General features: G+C 46.0%; 1 protein-coding gene across 2 annotated transcripts in view; it reads left to right on the top strand.

The window, feature by feature from the left end:
* Positions 1–1109: 1109 nt before the first annotated feature.
* Positions 1110–15331, top strand: part of KRR1 (KRR1 small subunit processome component homolog) — a 107225-nt gene continuing 93003 nt past the window's right edge. The window contains exon 1 of one of the 2 annotated variants that reach the window (XM_073559995.1): positions 1110–1140. In XM_073559995.1, the coding sequence (XP_073416096.1) occupies positions 1125–1140 (16 nt within the window). In that variant the 5' untranslated portion in view covers positions 1110–1124. Of the gene's footprint in view, positions 1141–6619; positions 6684–15331 lie in introns of those variants that run through there. The other variant, XM_073559994.1, reaches the window with a different exon arrangement.

Genomic DNA, 15331 nt, shown 5'->3' with positions numbered 1-15331 from the left:
ATCTTTGATGCCGCCCCTCCTGGTCGTGTGGAGGCGACCAGCGAGTATATATATATATATTTTCCTCCATATTCTTGCGGCTCTGGTACTAAAGCCACCTAGAGTCACTGCTGGGGAGCGGGACTGGTTCATGCATGCGGGCGCACCCAGGCAGGTGGGAGGAATGGTGACCAACGGAGCTGCCTGGTATTCCCCGAGGTGAAGGGGTACGCCCCTGTGGTGAGCTGACTGGTGTGATAGTCCGTGGGGTTTTACGCCATATCTTCTATGCCATTGAAGAAGCCGCCCTCCTGGTCGTGTGGAGGCGACCAGCGAGAGTAGATTTCCTCCATTTCCCGGTCCCCTTCTCCTCCTGGTGTGTGCAGCAGGTGTGCTGCGGGGGAGTAGGGACAAATCTCTACCCTCGCCATTAACCAACCCTAGGAGGCGCAGTCCTCATGGTGAAAGGGTTGGAGGGTGGTGTCCCTTGGTGAATAGTGGGGGTGTGAGTGTGGTGACACAGGGGGACGCCTCTGTTGTCAAGTCCAGAGTGAGTTCACCAAAAAATGACAAACGAATGTGTGTAATAAACGTTCAGGTCCGGACCTGTGTGTGAACGAGCGTGTATGTGTGCCACCAAAAAACATCTTGGAAATGTGTTGTGGAGTCTGATCAGCTCATAACAAACAAACATACACATACATAAACTCGTTCCCCAGGTCGGCGCTGTGGAGATGAGTGGTGCCTCCAAAATGAACATGTATTGCCAATACCAGCGGTGTTTGTCATGAACCTGAAGTGTCAGGTAATGGTGGGGTGAACTCAGGATCTGGGCGTCCCCGCTGTAGGTGTTTCCCTAATTAGGGGTGGTCTTGAGGGTCCAGAGGCCCCTCATTAAGGAGGGGGTACTGTCATGATCCAGTGTTGGATCTGGCGGTATTAAAAGCACAAAGTGAACTTTTTTTACTTTGGTTAAGTTCAAAGGTGTTTTGACTGTCCCCGGTGGTGGTTGTGGTATTGCACTTTGGGTTTTTGTGCACTTAATTAGGTATTAGGTGTGACACCCTATAAAGGTGTGCTAGAGGTGTGCAATCACTGCCTGTGATATTGTGAGAGTGTGTTCATTCTGTTTTTGGAGAGCCTGGATGAAGGATGGAGCTGGTGAGGAGTCCTGCGCAGCTTAGCCAGGGGGGATGTGTTTCAGCTATGGTGTCTGGACGAAGGGCTGGCATGGCGTGGTGGAGTCGCAGTGATGGTGTCAGCGGGAAGTGTCTGCATGGGCTGGTGGAGTGGCGACTATGGAGAGTGGCACTCACCATGTGGGACTTGGCCGCTGAGCTGGACTCAAGCATGCTCGACTTCGTGTTAGCAGCTGAACTCATCCTTGGGACTCTGGTTCTAAGCAGCTGCAACTGGTGTTGGACTCTGCTCCAAGGCTGCACTAAGGTGAAGGATCCTGTAATGGTGATGGATCCAGGTGGAGGAGAAGATGCACTCAGGTGGAGGGCTCTGTTGCTAGGAGCGCACGCAACAGAGCAAAGCTAAGTGGTGTTTCCCCTGTATTGTCTCTTTCCTCATGTGTGTTATTAGTGCAGTGGTGGGATTAGTCTCCGCACCGACCCATTCCCTAGTGAGGGTTTAGGTTCAGGGTGAGCAAGGGCGTTGAGGTACGCGTGCGGCGCCCGGTGCGAAACCGGCATAGGGAACGTTAGGAGTGCAGGGACACTGGCTCAGGGAGGCTCAGGAGGTCTCCAATTCCCTTTTCCCTATTGCAGGGCCCGCCATTGTTAAAGTTACCCAGGTTCCCCCCTTTTATTATTTAAATGCGCCCCACTGGAGGCGGTGTATCCAGGGTCACGTGTGTTATGGGTTCGCCTTGCGGCATCATCTGCGTCCTGACACACGTGATCATGACATGGGCCTTGAGGACTGGAGTTGGGGAACCCTTCCTTAATAGACAACACAATTAGCACAAAGGATTTAGCTACTTAATTGTATACTGCTGGCTGGACCACACAATCTGCACAAAGGTTTTAGATTCTAAAATGTGGACTCCAAGCTGAACTACAATATTAGTACAAACGATTTTGATTAGGAAATGTGGCCTCCTGCCTGCACCACAGTATTAGCCCAAATGATCATGATAAGGAAATGTAGCCTTATGCCTGCACCACAATATTACCACAAATGATTTTGTATTAGGAAATGTGGCCTCCTGTCTGCGCTACAGTATTAGCCCAAACGGTTTTGATTTTGAAATGTGGCCTTCTGTCTGCACCACAGTATTAGCACATAGGATTTAAATTAAGGAAATGTAGCCTGATGCCTGCACCACAGTATTAGCCCAAACCATTTTGATTATGAATTGTGGCCTTGTGCCTGCAGCACAGTATTAACCCAAATGATTTTGATTATGGAATTTGGACTGGTGTAGGCACCAGTCCAAATTCCATAATCTAAATCATTTGGGTTAATACTGTGCTGCAGGCACAAGGCCACAATTCACAGTGTTAGCACAAACAATTTGATTATGAAATGTGGCCTGGTGCCTGCACCACAGTATTAGCCCAAACGATTGCTTATGAATGTCCCTGGTGCCTGCACTACAGTATTAGCCAAAATGATTGATTATGAAATGTGGACTAGTGCCTGAACCACAGTATTAGCCCAAATAATTTTGATTATGAAATGTGGACTGGTGTCTGCACCACAGTAATAGCCCAAACGTTTTAAATTATGAAATGTTACATGGTGCCTGCATCGCAGTATTAGCCCAAACAATTTTGATTAGGAAATGTGGCCTCCTGCCTGCATTGCAGTATTAGCCCAAATGCTTTTGATTAGGAAATGTGGACTGGTGCCTGCACCACAGTATTAGCCTCACGTTTTACATTATGAAATGTGGCGTGGTGCCTGCACCACAGTATTAGCCCGAACGATTGCTTATGACTGTCCCTGATGCCTGCACCACAGTATTAGCCAAAATGATTGAATATGAAATGTGGACTAGTGCCTGAACCACAGTATTAGCCCAAACTATTTTGATTATGAAATGTGGACTGGTGCCTGCACCACAGTATTAGTAAAAAGGATTTATATTGATATATGGTCTGGTGCCTTCACGGCAGTATTAGCCCAAATGATTTATATTACGATATGCGGTCTGGTCCCTGCATTACATTATTAGCCCAAACTATTTTGATTATGAAATTTGGACTGGTGGCTAAACCTCAGAATTAGCACAAAACAGTAGCATAGCTACTGGGGGGCATAGGGGGCCATCGCCCCCGGCCCGGTCCCATGAAGGGGCCCACTCGGAGCAATAGTCGCTTCTGTCCTCAGGGAGAGCACAACAGATTGCTTGCTCCCCTATCTTCCTGAGATGCTGCATCCTTACTAGCATTGTGGCAGAGTCTCTGTGCAATGTAGTGTGCGGCCAGAGGTAGGCTGATAAGTTTCTGACCTACTCAGCTGTCAATGCTGCAGGCTTCCTGTGTGCTCTGGTTTATGCACGCTGGAGCTCCCCTGGGCTCTAGTGCCCACATTACAGTTATCTCAGACACTGCCTGGCCATGTCTGACCTCATCATATGCTCTGCACCTGCAGCACTTTGATCAGAAATTGTAGGTGCCATCCATAAACCACCTGCCTGCAAACTTCATCAGACCGTGGCCAAAATTTATTAGGCTTACTATATTCAGGTATGCAATGGTCACTGTGGGGTGAGAGGCAGGGGCAGGGTGGGAACTGAAGGGGTAGTGGAGGGAGGACCTTATTAGTATACTTATTATTACAGTGTTTGGTGTTGTGAATTCCCTTGCTCGGATTTCTGAGCCGGAGCTATCTCTGGTGGTTACTGGGAGTAGTGGAGCTGGCCAGTTTGATGGAAGTTTGCCACCTGACAACAATGATTGGGAATCTGGGATTACTGACTGGGAGCATATGAGTGAGCAGACTTCCCTTAGTGGTTGCTGGTGATTTCCTCCTTGTGCATTTTGAGTTCATCTGTCTCCTGCCTGATTTGCATGGTTCAGTTAAGTGATTCTTTTGCTAATCCTTTGCATCTAATCTGGTTGTGCCTTTTTTTTTTGCTTTCTGCTTTGTTGCGAGGGTTCAGCGTACGCCCTGCTGGGGGCAGCGCTGGGCCCCGCTCCATATGTTACAGCTTGTGTCAGTTTGCTCAGTCCCCTGTTATATTAGTATCTTTTGCTTTGCTTCCAGTTCACACCAGAGTGCTGATCTAGCGGGGGTGAGGTCGTGTGGCCTCAGGTTTTTTGTATATCAGATGTGCTGGATTTTTCACGTTTTTTGCGTGATTGCAGACAGTATCTTTTCTGTCCTGTCCTATCTAGACAGCTTGGGCCCCACCATTTGCTCAGTCTATTTTCTGCTTCACCTTTCTGGCTTTAGGCTTAGTTAGTTCTCCGGCTGTGCCGAGGCATCTAGGGCATCGTAGGAACGCTCCATGGCTACTGCTAGTTGTGTTGTTAGGATCAGGGGTCTGCAGTCCACTGAGTTACCAACCTCTCTGGTTTCCTGGTGGTTTAGCCTGTTCCTGCCATCCTCCTCGGTGACCCGTTCATAACAGTTTAGTGTTATTAACTCCATCACATCTAATACATGCTGTTTGGGGGGCTGATGGGGAGGTAGGGGGCTTATTATTCTTACAGCCGGGGTCTTATTATAAGCCCAGCCTGTGAGTATAACAAGCTCCCATACAGTAACCATGGCATGAGCTGTGTTATATGCAAGACTGTTATAATATGTAACATTAATATTATAATAAAGTTATTAAAGGGAGCCTGACAGGTGATACAGGACGCTCATGGTTTGTGCAGCATGTGTCAGCCCCGGCTGTAGTCTCTCGCCAGGTATGTTTGGCTCTATAAAGTTGCCTTGATTCAGAGAAAAACATACTTTTAATAGCTGCTGGGGAGCAATCGGCTCTGTGCACTAGTCCTACAGACAGGTCCCTGACGGTTTCTCCCCGCCCGCAGACAGTGCGGTGCTGTGCACTAGTCCTACACACAGGTCCCGGGCGGCGGTGAGAAGCTGCCAGGGACCTGACTGTAGGACTAGTGCACAGCACCGCACTGTCAGCGGGCGGGGAGAAGTCGCCAGGGACCTGTCTGTAGGACTAGTTCACAGCGCCGCTTGCTCCCCAGCAGCTATTAAAAGTATATTTTTCTCTCAAACGCCACAGCTTTGCAGAGACATTCATACCTGGTGAGATACTACAGCCGGGGCTGATGCATGCTACACAAACCATGAGCGTCCTTTATCACCTGTCAGGCTTCTTTTAAAGGTGTAGTCCAGACATGGAATAAAAGTCTGCAGTCAATCTATGTGACTGCAGACTGCCATATCATGACAAGGTGCAGTGTGCCTCCTGCCATGACTCCCATCAGCTGCGATCAGGCGGTCATGCAAGCTCATGTATGCTATTTGCACGTGCCGCCTAGATACGTTTGTCGTCTTTCAATAAAAAAGGATTGAGAGAAACCGAAAGAGTGTAGTCAACACATGAGTGCAAGTTGTATACCTGCGGTCACATGACCGCCTGCTCATATCACCGATACTGGGACCATTATTACAGTACATGGGGTGTACATGCGGGGACTCAGGGGACATTATTACTGTACATGAGGCGACTCAGTTGATATTATTAAATGTTAATATACGGTAAGTAGAAATCAGCACTCGAGAGGAATGCAACAAGAATTACATTTTATTCACAAAGCAACTAGTCCAATGTGAATACAATTTCAGGGGGCCCTCATATAGTGTGGGGGCCATTATACAGCATGGGAGCTAATGTGGGTGCCAATGTACAGTGTGAGGACTACTGTTGGGGCCATTATACAGCTTGGGGGCTAATATGGGGACTACTGTGAGAGGCCCTCATACAGTGTGGGAGCCAATATGAAGTATGGGGACTACTGTGGGGCCTTTATACAATGTGAGAGCTAATATGGGTAACATTCTATAGTTTAAGGGCCATCATACAATGTGGAGACTACTGTAGAGGCTAATATAAAGTGTGAGGGCCAATATACTGTATACTGTAGTATTGAGGCTAATGTGGGAGCTATTAGAATTTTAAGTGGCCACTTAAGAAGCATTATTGTTATATGGGCACTCAGTGTTTTGTGACTGTCAAAGGTGACATTATTTCTTTCTAGGGACCAAATGTGGACACTGTTTTCACAGGGGCATAGTGGTGGCATTACTATGTGGGGTAGTAAGGGGCTTTGATAAAGACCGCACAGGTCGAAACGCGTAGCCTTTACTAGGCGTGAGGCTATTATGTGGAGAGTCTGTTCATTTATTTGATTTTAACATGATTTAAACAAAAGAAGAATTTTACGCAGCTGGAGCTACTCAAGTTTATTCATGACTGTTTTCACAGGGGCACAGTGGTGGCATTACTATGTGGGGCAGTAAGAGGAGACCTGTTTTTGTACAGCAGGTGCATTAATAGGGACACATATGGCAGACGCGTCAGTATTGAGGTATCAGTAGGATGAGGAGGATATGCAGGCAGAGAATACATGGGAACAGTGCTGGAAATGTGAGAAATTATATGTGTCTTTGTTGTAATATCTATCTACAGCTGAGTCCTGGTTGGAGAAGTTGTCGGGTTGGCCTGGGCAAGATGGAAAAGATGAGAAAAGTGAGCGTTTCCATCAAAAAGAATGTTCTCTGTAAGTCACTATTTATAACTGCACTGTAATCTTCTATATGTTCTGCAGTAGTGGTATCTAGCACCATAAGGCGGTAATAACAGTGTTGTTTTTTCATAGAGATTTATTTTCAGTAATATCATGGTCATTGGCTGAGGTTCCCCTATGTCGACAAATAGTTTGTGCCACTGTAGTTGTAATCAGGGTTACCTGGGTAGGGGCCCACTCAGATGTTTTGCCCCCCCCCCCCCCCCCCCGAGCAAAGCCCCTAGCTGCCTCTGGCACAAAAGATTTATATTATGAACTGTGGACAGGTTCCTGCACCACAGTATTAGCCCAACCTATTTAGAATATGAAGTACCGTATATACTTGAGTATAAGCCGACCCGAGTATAAGCCGACCCCCCTAATTTTGCCACAAAAAACTGGGACAACTTATTGACTCGAGTATAAGCCTAGGGTGGGAAATGCTCCATAGATTGTTCCCCCATATGCTGACCTCATAAGAAGCTCCATAGATTGTTCCCCCATATGCTGCCCCCCATAAGAAGCTCCATAGATTGTTACCCCATATGCTGACCCCAGAAGAAGCTCCAGATTATTCCCCCATATGCTGCCCCCATAAGAAGCTCCATAGATTGTTCCCCCATATGCTGACCCCAGAAGAAGCTCCAGATTATTCCCCCATATGCTGCCCCCATAAGAAGCTCCATAGATTGTTCCCCCATATGCTGCCCCCATGCTGCTGCTGCATGTAAAAATAAAAAAAAAGACATACTCACCTCTCCGTCGCTGGGTGTCAGGTGCCGGTGTCACTGCTGGCACCTGAGATACTCACCTGTCCTGCATCCATGGCTGCTCACCGATATCTGCCACGTCATCAGTCAGTGACGTTCAGACTGCAGGGGGCGCGGCGCTCACTAACCACGTCACCGCGCCCTCTGCTGTCTGAAGTCACTGACCGATGACAGACAGCAGCAAGCAGCCATGGACGCAGGACAGGTGAGTATCGCTGTACTTACCCGTCCTGACGCTGTCTCTTGAGCCCCCAGCTTCTCCCCGTGCTCTCTCTTCCTGCCTTCAGCGGTCATGTGGTACCACTCATTAAAACTCATGAATATGCGCATATTCATGACTTTTAATGAGCGGCACCACGTGACCGCTGAAGGCAGGAAGAGAGAGCACGGGGAGAAGCTGGGGGCTCAAGACACAGCATCAGGATGGGTAAGTATGACCTGACACCCCCGCCCCCCTCCCCCTCTGACCCCCTTTGTATATGACTCGAATATAAGATGAGAGCGGGACTTTCAGCCCAATTTTTTGGGCTGAAAATCTCGGCTTATATTCGAGTATATACGGTATGGCCTGGTATCTGCACACACCACAGTATTAGCCCAAACAATTTTAAATATGAAATGTGGGCTTGTGCCTGCACCACAGTATTGCCCAAACAATTTTGATTATGAAATGTGAACTTGTGCCTGCACCACAGTATTAGCACAAACAATTTTGGTTAGGGAATGTGGTCTTCTGCCTGCACCACAATATTAACACAAACAATTTTGATCAGTAAATGTGACTTCCTGCCTGCACTACTATATTAGCACAAACAATTTTGATTATGAAATGTGGACTGGTGCCTCCCCTCATCAAACACGTCCCCAATGCCGCTCATCATAGAGCACCACCATCCTAGTCACATTCCAAACCAAAGCATTAGTGGAATCGCGATAATATACCAAACTTTGCCCAAATTTTGCCGACATTGAGGGAAAATGCTCGAGAATCTGAACACGAATCTGAATGAGCTATGTTCGTGCCAAATTTGAGATTGAATCATAGAATCATAGAATCGTAGAGTTGGAAGGGCCATCTGGTCCAACCCCCTGCTCAAAGCAGGATTCGCTAAATCATCCCAGTCAGATGTCTGTCCAGCCTCTGTTTGAAGACTTCCATTGAAGGAGAACTCACCACTTCTCGTGGCAGCCTGTTCCACTCATTGATCACTCTAACTGTCAAAAAGTTTTTTCTAATATCTAATCTGTGTCTCTTCCCATTCAGTTTCATCCCATTGCTTCTAGTCTTTCCTTGTGCAAATGAGAATAAAGTTGATCCTTCTACAATGTGACAGCCCTTTAGATATTTGTAGATAGCTATTAAGTCTCCTCTCAGTCTTCTCTTTTGCAAACTAAACATTCCCAAATCCTGCAACCTTTCCTCATAAGACAGGGTTTGCAGACCGGTCACCATTCTGGTCGCTCTTTTCTGAACTTGCTCCAGTTTGTTGATGTCTTTTTTAAAATGTGGTGCCCAAAACTGGACACAATATTCCAGATGAGGTCTGACCAAAGAGGAGTAGAGGGAAATAATGACTTCACGTGATCTAGACTGTATGCTTCTGTTAATACATCCTAGAATTGCATTTGCCTTTTTTGCTGCTGCATCACACTGTTGACTCATATTCAGTCTGTGATCTATTAGTATACCCAAGTCTTTTTCACATGTGCTGTCACTTAGCCCTATTCCTCCCATTCTATATATGCTTTTTTCATTTTTATTGCCCAGATGTAGTACTTTGCATTTCTCCCTGTTAAAAACCATTCTGTTAGTTGCTGCCCACTTCTCCAGTTTATTTAAATCTTTTTGAATCCTCTCTCTCTCTTCTCTAGTATTAGCTATCCCTCCTAGCTTTGTGTCATCAGCAAATTTAATCAGTTTACCCTCAATTCCTTCATCTAAATCGTTGATAAAGATGTTGAACAATACAGGGCCCAGGACAGAGCCCTGTGGTACCCCACTTGAGACATTCTTCCAACTGGATGTGCAGCCATTTACGACCACTCTTTGGGTCCGATCACTAAGCCAGTTATGAATCCACCTAACAGTTGCCTTGTCCATTCCATACTTAGTCATTTTTTCAATAAGGATTGTATGAGAGACTTTGTCAAATGCTTTGCTGAAGTCAAGATATACTATATCTACAGCATTTCCTTGATCCACCCAATCAGTGATACCGTCATAGAAGGAAATTAAGTTAGTCTGACATGACTTATTAGTTAGAAACCCATGCTGACTCTGTTTAATCACTTCATTCTTATCCAGGTATTGACATACATGTTGTTTAATAATTTGTTCAAAGATCTTTCCTGGTATAGAAGTCAGACTCACCGGCCTATAGTTGCCTGGGTCCACCTTCTTCCCCTTTTTGAAGATAGGAACAACATTTGCTCTTCTCCAGTCTTCTGGCACTTCTCCTGTTCTCCAAGAATTTTCAAAGATTATGGAGAGGGGTTCAAAAATTTCTTCTGCTATCTCCTTCAGTACTCTGGGGTGTAATTCATCTGGACCTGGAGACTTGAATTCATTTAGGTTAGCTAAGTGTTTCCTCACTATTTTTCTGTTTATAGATATCCTGGATTCTTCTATTCCCTTAATAGGACAGTGAATAACAGTTGATGTTGCATTTCCTTTCTGAGAGAAAACAGATGCAAAATAGGAATTTAAAAGTTCAGCCTTCTCAACATCCTGTCTTACCATTTCATCATTTTCATCCTGTAAAAATCCTATAGCATCTTTGACTTTTCTTTTACTTTTGACATATCCCCAAAATCCTTTATTATTGCTTTTGACATCTCTTGCAAGCCTCAGTTCATTTTCAGCTTTAGCTAATCTGATTTGTGCCCTGCAGGTTCTGCAGACAGCATTATATTCTTCTTTAGATATGTCTCCCTCTTTCCATTTTATAAACATTTTTTTCTTCCTTTTTAGCATGTGCTTAAGTTCTGTGTTCATCCATCCTGGTTTCCTTAAATGCTTCCTATTCTTCCCTCTTTTCGGAATTGTTAACAACTGTGCTTTGAGAATTTCATTTTTCAAGATTTCCCATCCTTCCTGGACATTTTTGTCTTTAAGGATATCCAGCCATTGGATCCCTCCAATTCTCTTTCTGAATCCCTTAAAATCTGCCTTTCTGAAATCTAACCTTGACGTCTGAGTCTTCACAGGTCTTCCACCTCTAGTAATCCAAAATTCTAAAATAGCATGGTCGCTACCTCCTAGGGTCCCAGCCACTTTTACCTCCTCAACCATTTCCTCCCTGTTTATAAGGATTAGATCCAAGGTAGCAGTCCCCCTTGTTTTCTCCCTTACCTTTTGGAAGATAAAGTTGTCAGCAAGAGAGGATAAGAATTTCCTTGACCTGTTAGTTTTGCCTGAGAGAGATTCCCAACAAATGTCTGGATAGTTGAAATCTCCCATGACAACTATGTCATATTTTTTGGAGAACTTGGCCATCTGATGCATAAAGAGTAAATCTATATCTTCAGCTTGCACAGGTGGCCTGTAGTAAATGCCTACAATGGTGTCCTTTCCATTGTTCTGTCCTTGTATTCTTACCCAAACAGTTTCCACAGAACTCCCAGTCTCTGAAGCTTCAATCTCTGTGCAGATATACGCGTTTCGAACATACAATGCGACACCCCCTCCTCGTTTATCAAGTCTGTTTCTTGCAAATAAGTTGTATCCTTCTAGTCTTGTATTCCAATCATGTGTATTGTCCCACCAAGTTTCAGTGATTCCAATTACATCATATTTCTGTTCCTGTGTTAGTAGTTCCAATTCTCCTTGTTTGTTGCCCATGCTTTGTGCATTAGTATAGAAACATTTTAGTTTGTGATTGGTTTCTCTTTCTCCAATATTTTTATTAATTAGATTCTTTCGTCTTTGTTCTTCCTTTCCACTTCTAATAGCAGAGTTCTCAATAGCATTTGTCAGGTGTATGGCTTTTTCTGGTCTTTTGCTTCCCTTCCCATGTTGTTCTAGTTTAAAGCTCTCCTTACAAGTGTAGCAAGGCGACTTCCAAATACATGCTTTCCAGTCTTCGTAAGGTGCACCCCATCTCTAGCAAGTAGTCCATCGTATAAGTAGTTCACTCCGTGATCCAGAAATCCAAATCGTTGCTGACGGCACCATCGACGTAGCCAGTTGTTCACCTGCAGAATCTTATTCCACCTCCTTGTTCCATGGCCATCCACTGGGAGGATGGAAGAGAAGACCACCTGCGCTCCCAGTTCTTTCACTTTCTTGCCTAAGTCTTCAAAGTCTCTGCAGATGATTTCCAGGTCGTTTCTTGCGGTGTCATTTGTCCCCACATGTAGTAGCAGGAATGGGTAGTCATCTGTAGGTCTGAAGAGTCCTGATATCCTGTCAGACACATCTTTAATTTTTGCACCTGGAAGACAGCACATTTCTCTTGTAGTCATATCCGGTCTGCAGATAGCGGCCTCTGTTCCTCTCAGCAGGGAATCCCCCATGACCACCACTCTCCGTTTCTTCTTCACAACATTTTTCTTTCTCCATCCAGGAGGACTCTGAGGGCGTACAAGGTTGCTGTTTGTTGGCAAAGTCTTATCCTGATGTATTTCTTCATCGTTTTCCTGCGTTAGAGCCTGGTACTGGTTTCTGAGCAGTATGGGTGCTGACTGCCTCCTGATCCTCCTGCTTCTCTGGGTCACATGTCTCCATTCCTCTGTTTCTTCAGGTGCACTTCGAATTTCTTCTCTTTCTGTAACATGAAGAGATAATTCTGCTCTGTCCAAGAACTCTTCACCTTCCTTAATGATCTTCAACGTAGCTAACCTCTCTTCGAGATTTTGCAACTTTTCCTCCAACAGGGACACAAGCTTGCATTTGTGGCATGTGAAGTTTGGCTTTTCCACTGGTAAATCTGTGAACATGTAGCAAGAAATGCAGCTCACCAAATGGCTCCTGGCCTCTTCCATCTTGAGATTTCTTAAAAACGATGAAAGATGAGCCAAATTTCGGCGCGCGGTTTTTCCGATTTCCTCTTTTCAGCTGCAATGGCCAAAACCCAGTGATCGTTGAGCTCGCGGAGACTCTTCACTTATCCCAGAAGGCACTGGGAATATGCAAATGATCTCCTCAAGACTCTTCCCCTGGTTTTCCAATTTCCTCTTTTCAGCTGCAACGGCCAAAACCCAGTGATCGTTGAGCTCGCGGAGACTCTTTACTTATCCCAGAAGGCACTGGGAATATGCAAATGATCTCCTCAAGACTCTTCCCCTGGTTTTCCAATTTCCTCTTTTCAGCTGCAACGGCCAAAACCCAGTGATCGTTGAGCTCACGGAGACTCTTCACTTATCCCAGAAGGCACTGGGAATATGCAAATGATCTCCTCAAGACTCTTCCCCTGGTTTTCCAATTTCCTCTTTTCAGCTGCAACGGCCAAAACCCAGTGATCGTTGAGCTCGCGGAGACTCTTCACTTATCCCAGAAGGCACTGGGAATATGCAAATGATCTCCTCAAGACTCTTCCCCTGGTTTTCCGATTTCCTCTTTTCAGCTGCAACGGCCAAAACCCAGTGATCGTTGAGCTCGCGGAGACTCTTCACTTATCCCAGAAGGCACTGGGAATATGCAAATGATCTCAAGACTCTTCCCCTTGACTCTTGGTGAACGTTTTCCGAAAAAGTTCGTTCATCTATAGTGATGTGCATCACTGATCAGTAGAGTTGAGCGACTTTTGGTTTTTTATGGTCGAGTTTCGTTTCGTGAAACCCGACTTTTCCAAAAGTCGGGTCGAGCAAGATCGGCCGATTATAGGGAAAAGTCGGGGTCGTCCCGAAACACGAAACCCAATGTAAGTCAATGGGGAATAAAAGTTGGCAGTGAGAGGAGGACAGGAAACACACCTACAGTACTCATTTGAATGCCAAAAGCATCAATTCTTCTTACTTAAGCTGGTCAACCTTAATTAACTTCATAATACAAGTTACGCACTGAAAAATGGGGGTTATTTGGCTAAAGTTGTGGGGGGGTAGGGCTGGCTCCAGGTTTTCATGTGCCCTGGGCGAAAGAGCGCCCCTTTAACACATAATACCACAACTCATCATGCTCCGATACGGCAGAGAAATAGCGGTATAGTACAATGAAAAATACTTCACTTTTTACATCTCATGACGAGGCCCATCTATTTCTCCATGCAGAATCATTGGTCCCATATAATGTTTGAAACAGTATATGATGAGCTCCACATAATGCTACAGTATATGTTGGTCCCCATGGATGAAGCTCCACTGTCTTATGGGCCCAAATAATGCTCCAAACATAATGGGCCCCATTTCTAATGCTCTAGTGTATAATGGGCCCTGTAAATGCTGCTCCAGTGTCTGATGTCCACCTTTGGAATGTTCCAGTGTATGGTGGGCCCCATCTATCATTCTCCAGAGTATAGTGCTCCCCAAAAATTGCTGTCCCAACATTGAAAACAATCAAATAAGTCTCCTCGCTAGGGAATCCCTGTACTAGTCTGGACTCCTCGTCGTCCCCATCTTCCATCTCACTGCACAGTATTTCAACCTTGCAAGTGCTGTGATCCTGAGCAAGCAGGGGGGGCCCACTCATTGGCAACGGCACTGGCACAGGGCCCCTGATAGTACGGTGGTGTGTCTGATGGCGGGTGGGCCGAACCTGCACTTTCATCTGCAGCTTCCTCTTTGTCACCGTGTAAGATGGAACTGTATATGGGAAGGGTAACCTGAGTTTCATCAGGGTCAGATTCAGGCCGGGTAGCGTGCGAGGGGAATGTAGTGGTCTGGGTCAATGTACCAGCAGATTCATCAAGCAGTGGCTGGGCATCTGTGCACTTGTGTCGCCCCCAGGAGTACGGTCGCCACAGTGGCATTACCTTCCTCCTAGGGAGTGTGATGTCATGCTTGGGAGCAACGAAGGATCTCTCTAGCAGGTTAACTGATTGGGCGGCGTTATTCCCACGAGTCATGACCCTCCAAACAGCGTTCATGAAGGCAAAGTGTTTGTTTTACGTGGGCAGTATGGTTGCAAAGCTGAACCTTAAAGGAATGTCCAGAAGGGCACCACCAGGAGTGGAGCCTACGGCGTAATTTGACTCAACACGGGCAACCTCAACCATGCCAGCTACAGAACAGATGCACACATTGCAAGCTTAATTCCGTTAACGAACGAGACTCCGTCATGCCCCGCGGTCCGAGTCCGGCTTACTAGAGGGACACGTGAGGCTCTGGCACATGAGATTGGCCAATAACTGGTGTGTCATGCCCTTACATGTCCGTGGCTGCATGTGCGCTACACTGAAAAGGCCAGCGTTTGTCGCTTACAGGTGCAGATAACCTGCTGAACAACGTTAGTGATGGGGATCACTGATTACAATTATTACTCGCGAACGATGATTTCCCAGTAAGTGCAGGTCAACCGCAGTTCCGGAATTAGGCCTAACCGTCATTCCTGAAAAAAATGAAAAACTTACGTGTGCAAACCACAGGTGCTGTAGCTTGCTTAACAGCTCGCCAGCCGTTCTCACGCCCAGTATGGGTTACACATGATTGCACAAAGGTGAGAAAGGGTACCGTATCCCCGGATAACATGTATGGATAGCATAAACATTCAAAAGATATGTCTATACATCAGGAGGCAGGCTCAGACGGTGTTAGGCCCAGTATGGCTTGCACGTGATTGCACAAAGGTTAGAAAGGGTACCGTATCCCCGGATAACATGTAAGAATAGCGTACACATTCAAAAGATATGTCTATACATCAGGAGGCAGGCTCAGACGGTGTAAGGCCCAGTATGGCTTGCAAGTGATTGCACAAAGGTGAGAAAGGGTATCGTATCC

Source organism: Dendrobates tinctorius, unplaced genomic scaffold (assembly GCF_039654945.1).
Source record: "Dendrobates tinctorius isolate UK_male_01 unplaced genomic scaffold, ASM3965494v1 ptg000290l, whole genome shotgun sequence".
Taxonomy (NCBI): Eukaryota; Metazoa; Chordata; class Amphibia; order Anura; family Dendrobatidae; genus Dendrobates; species Dendrobates tinctorius.
The sequence above is the reverse complement of the archived record's forward strand: the minus strand, read 5'-3'. Positions and strand labels throughout refer to the sequence as shown.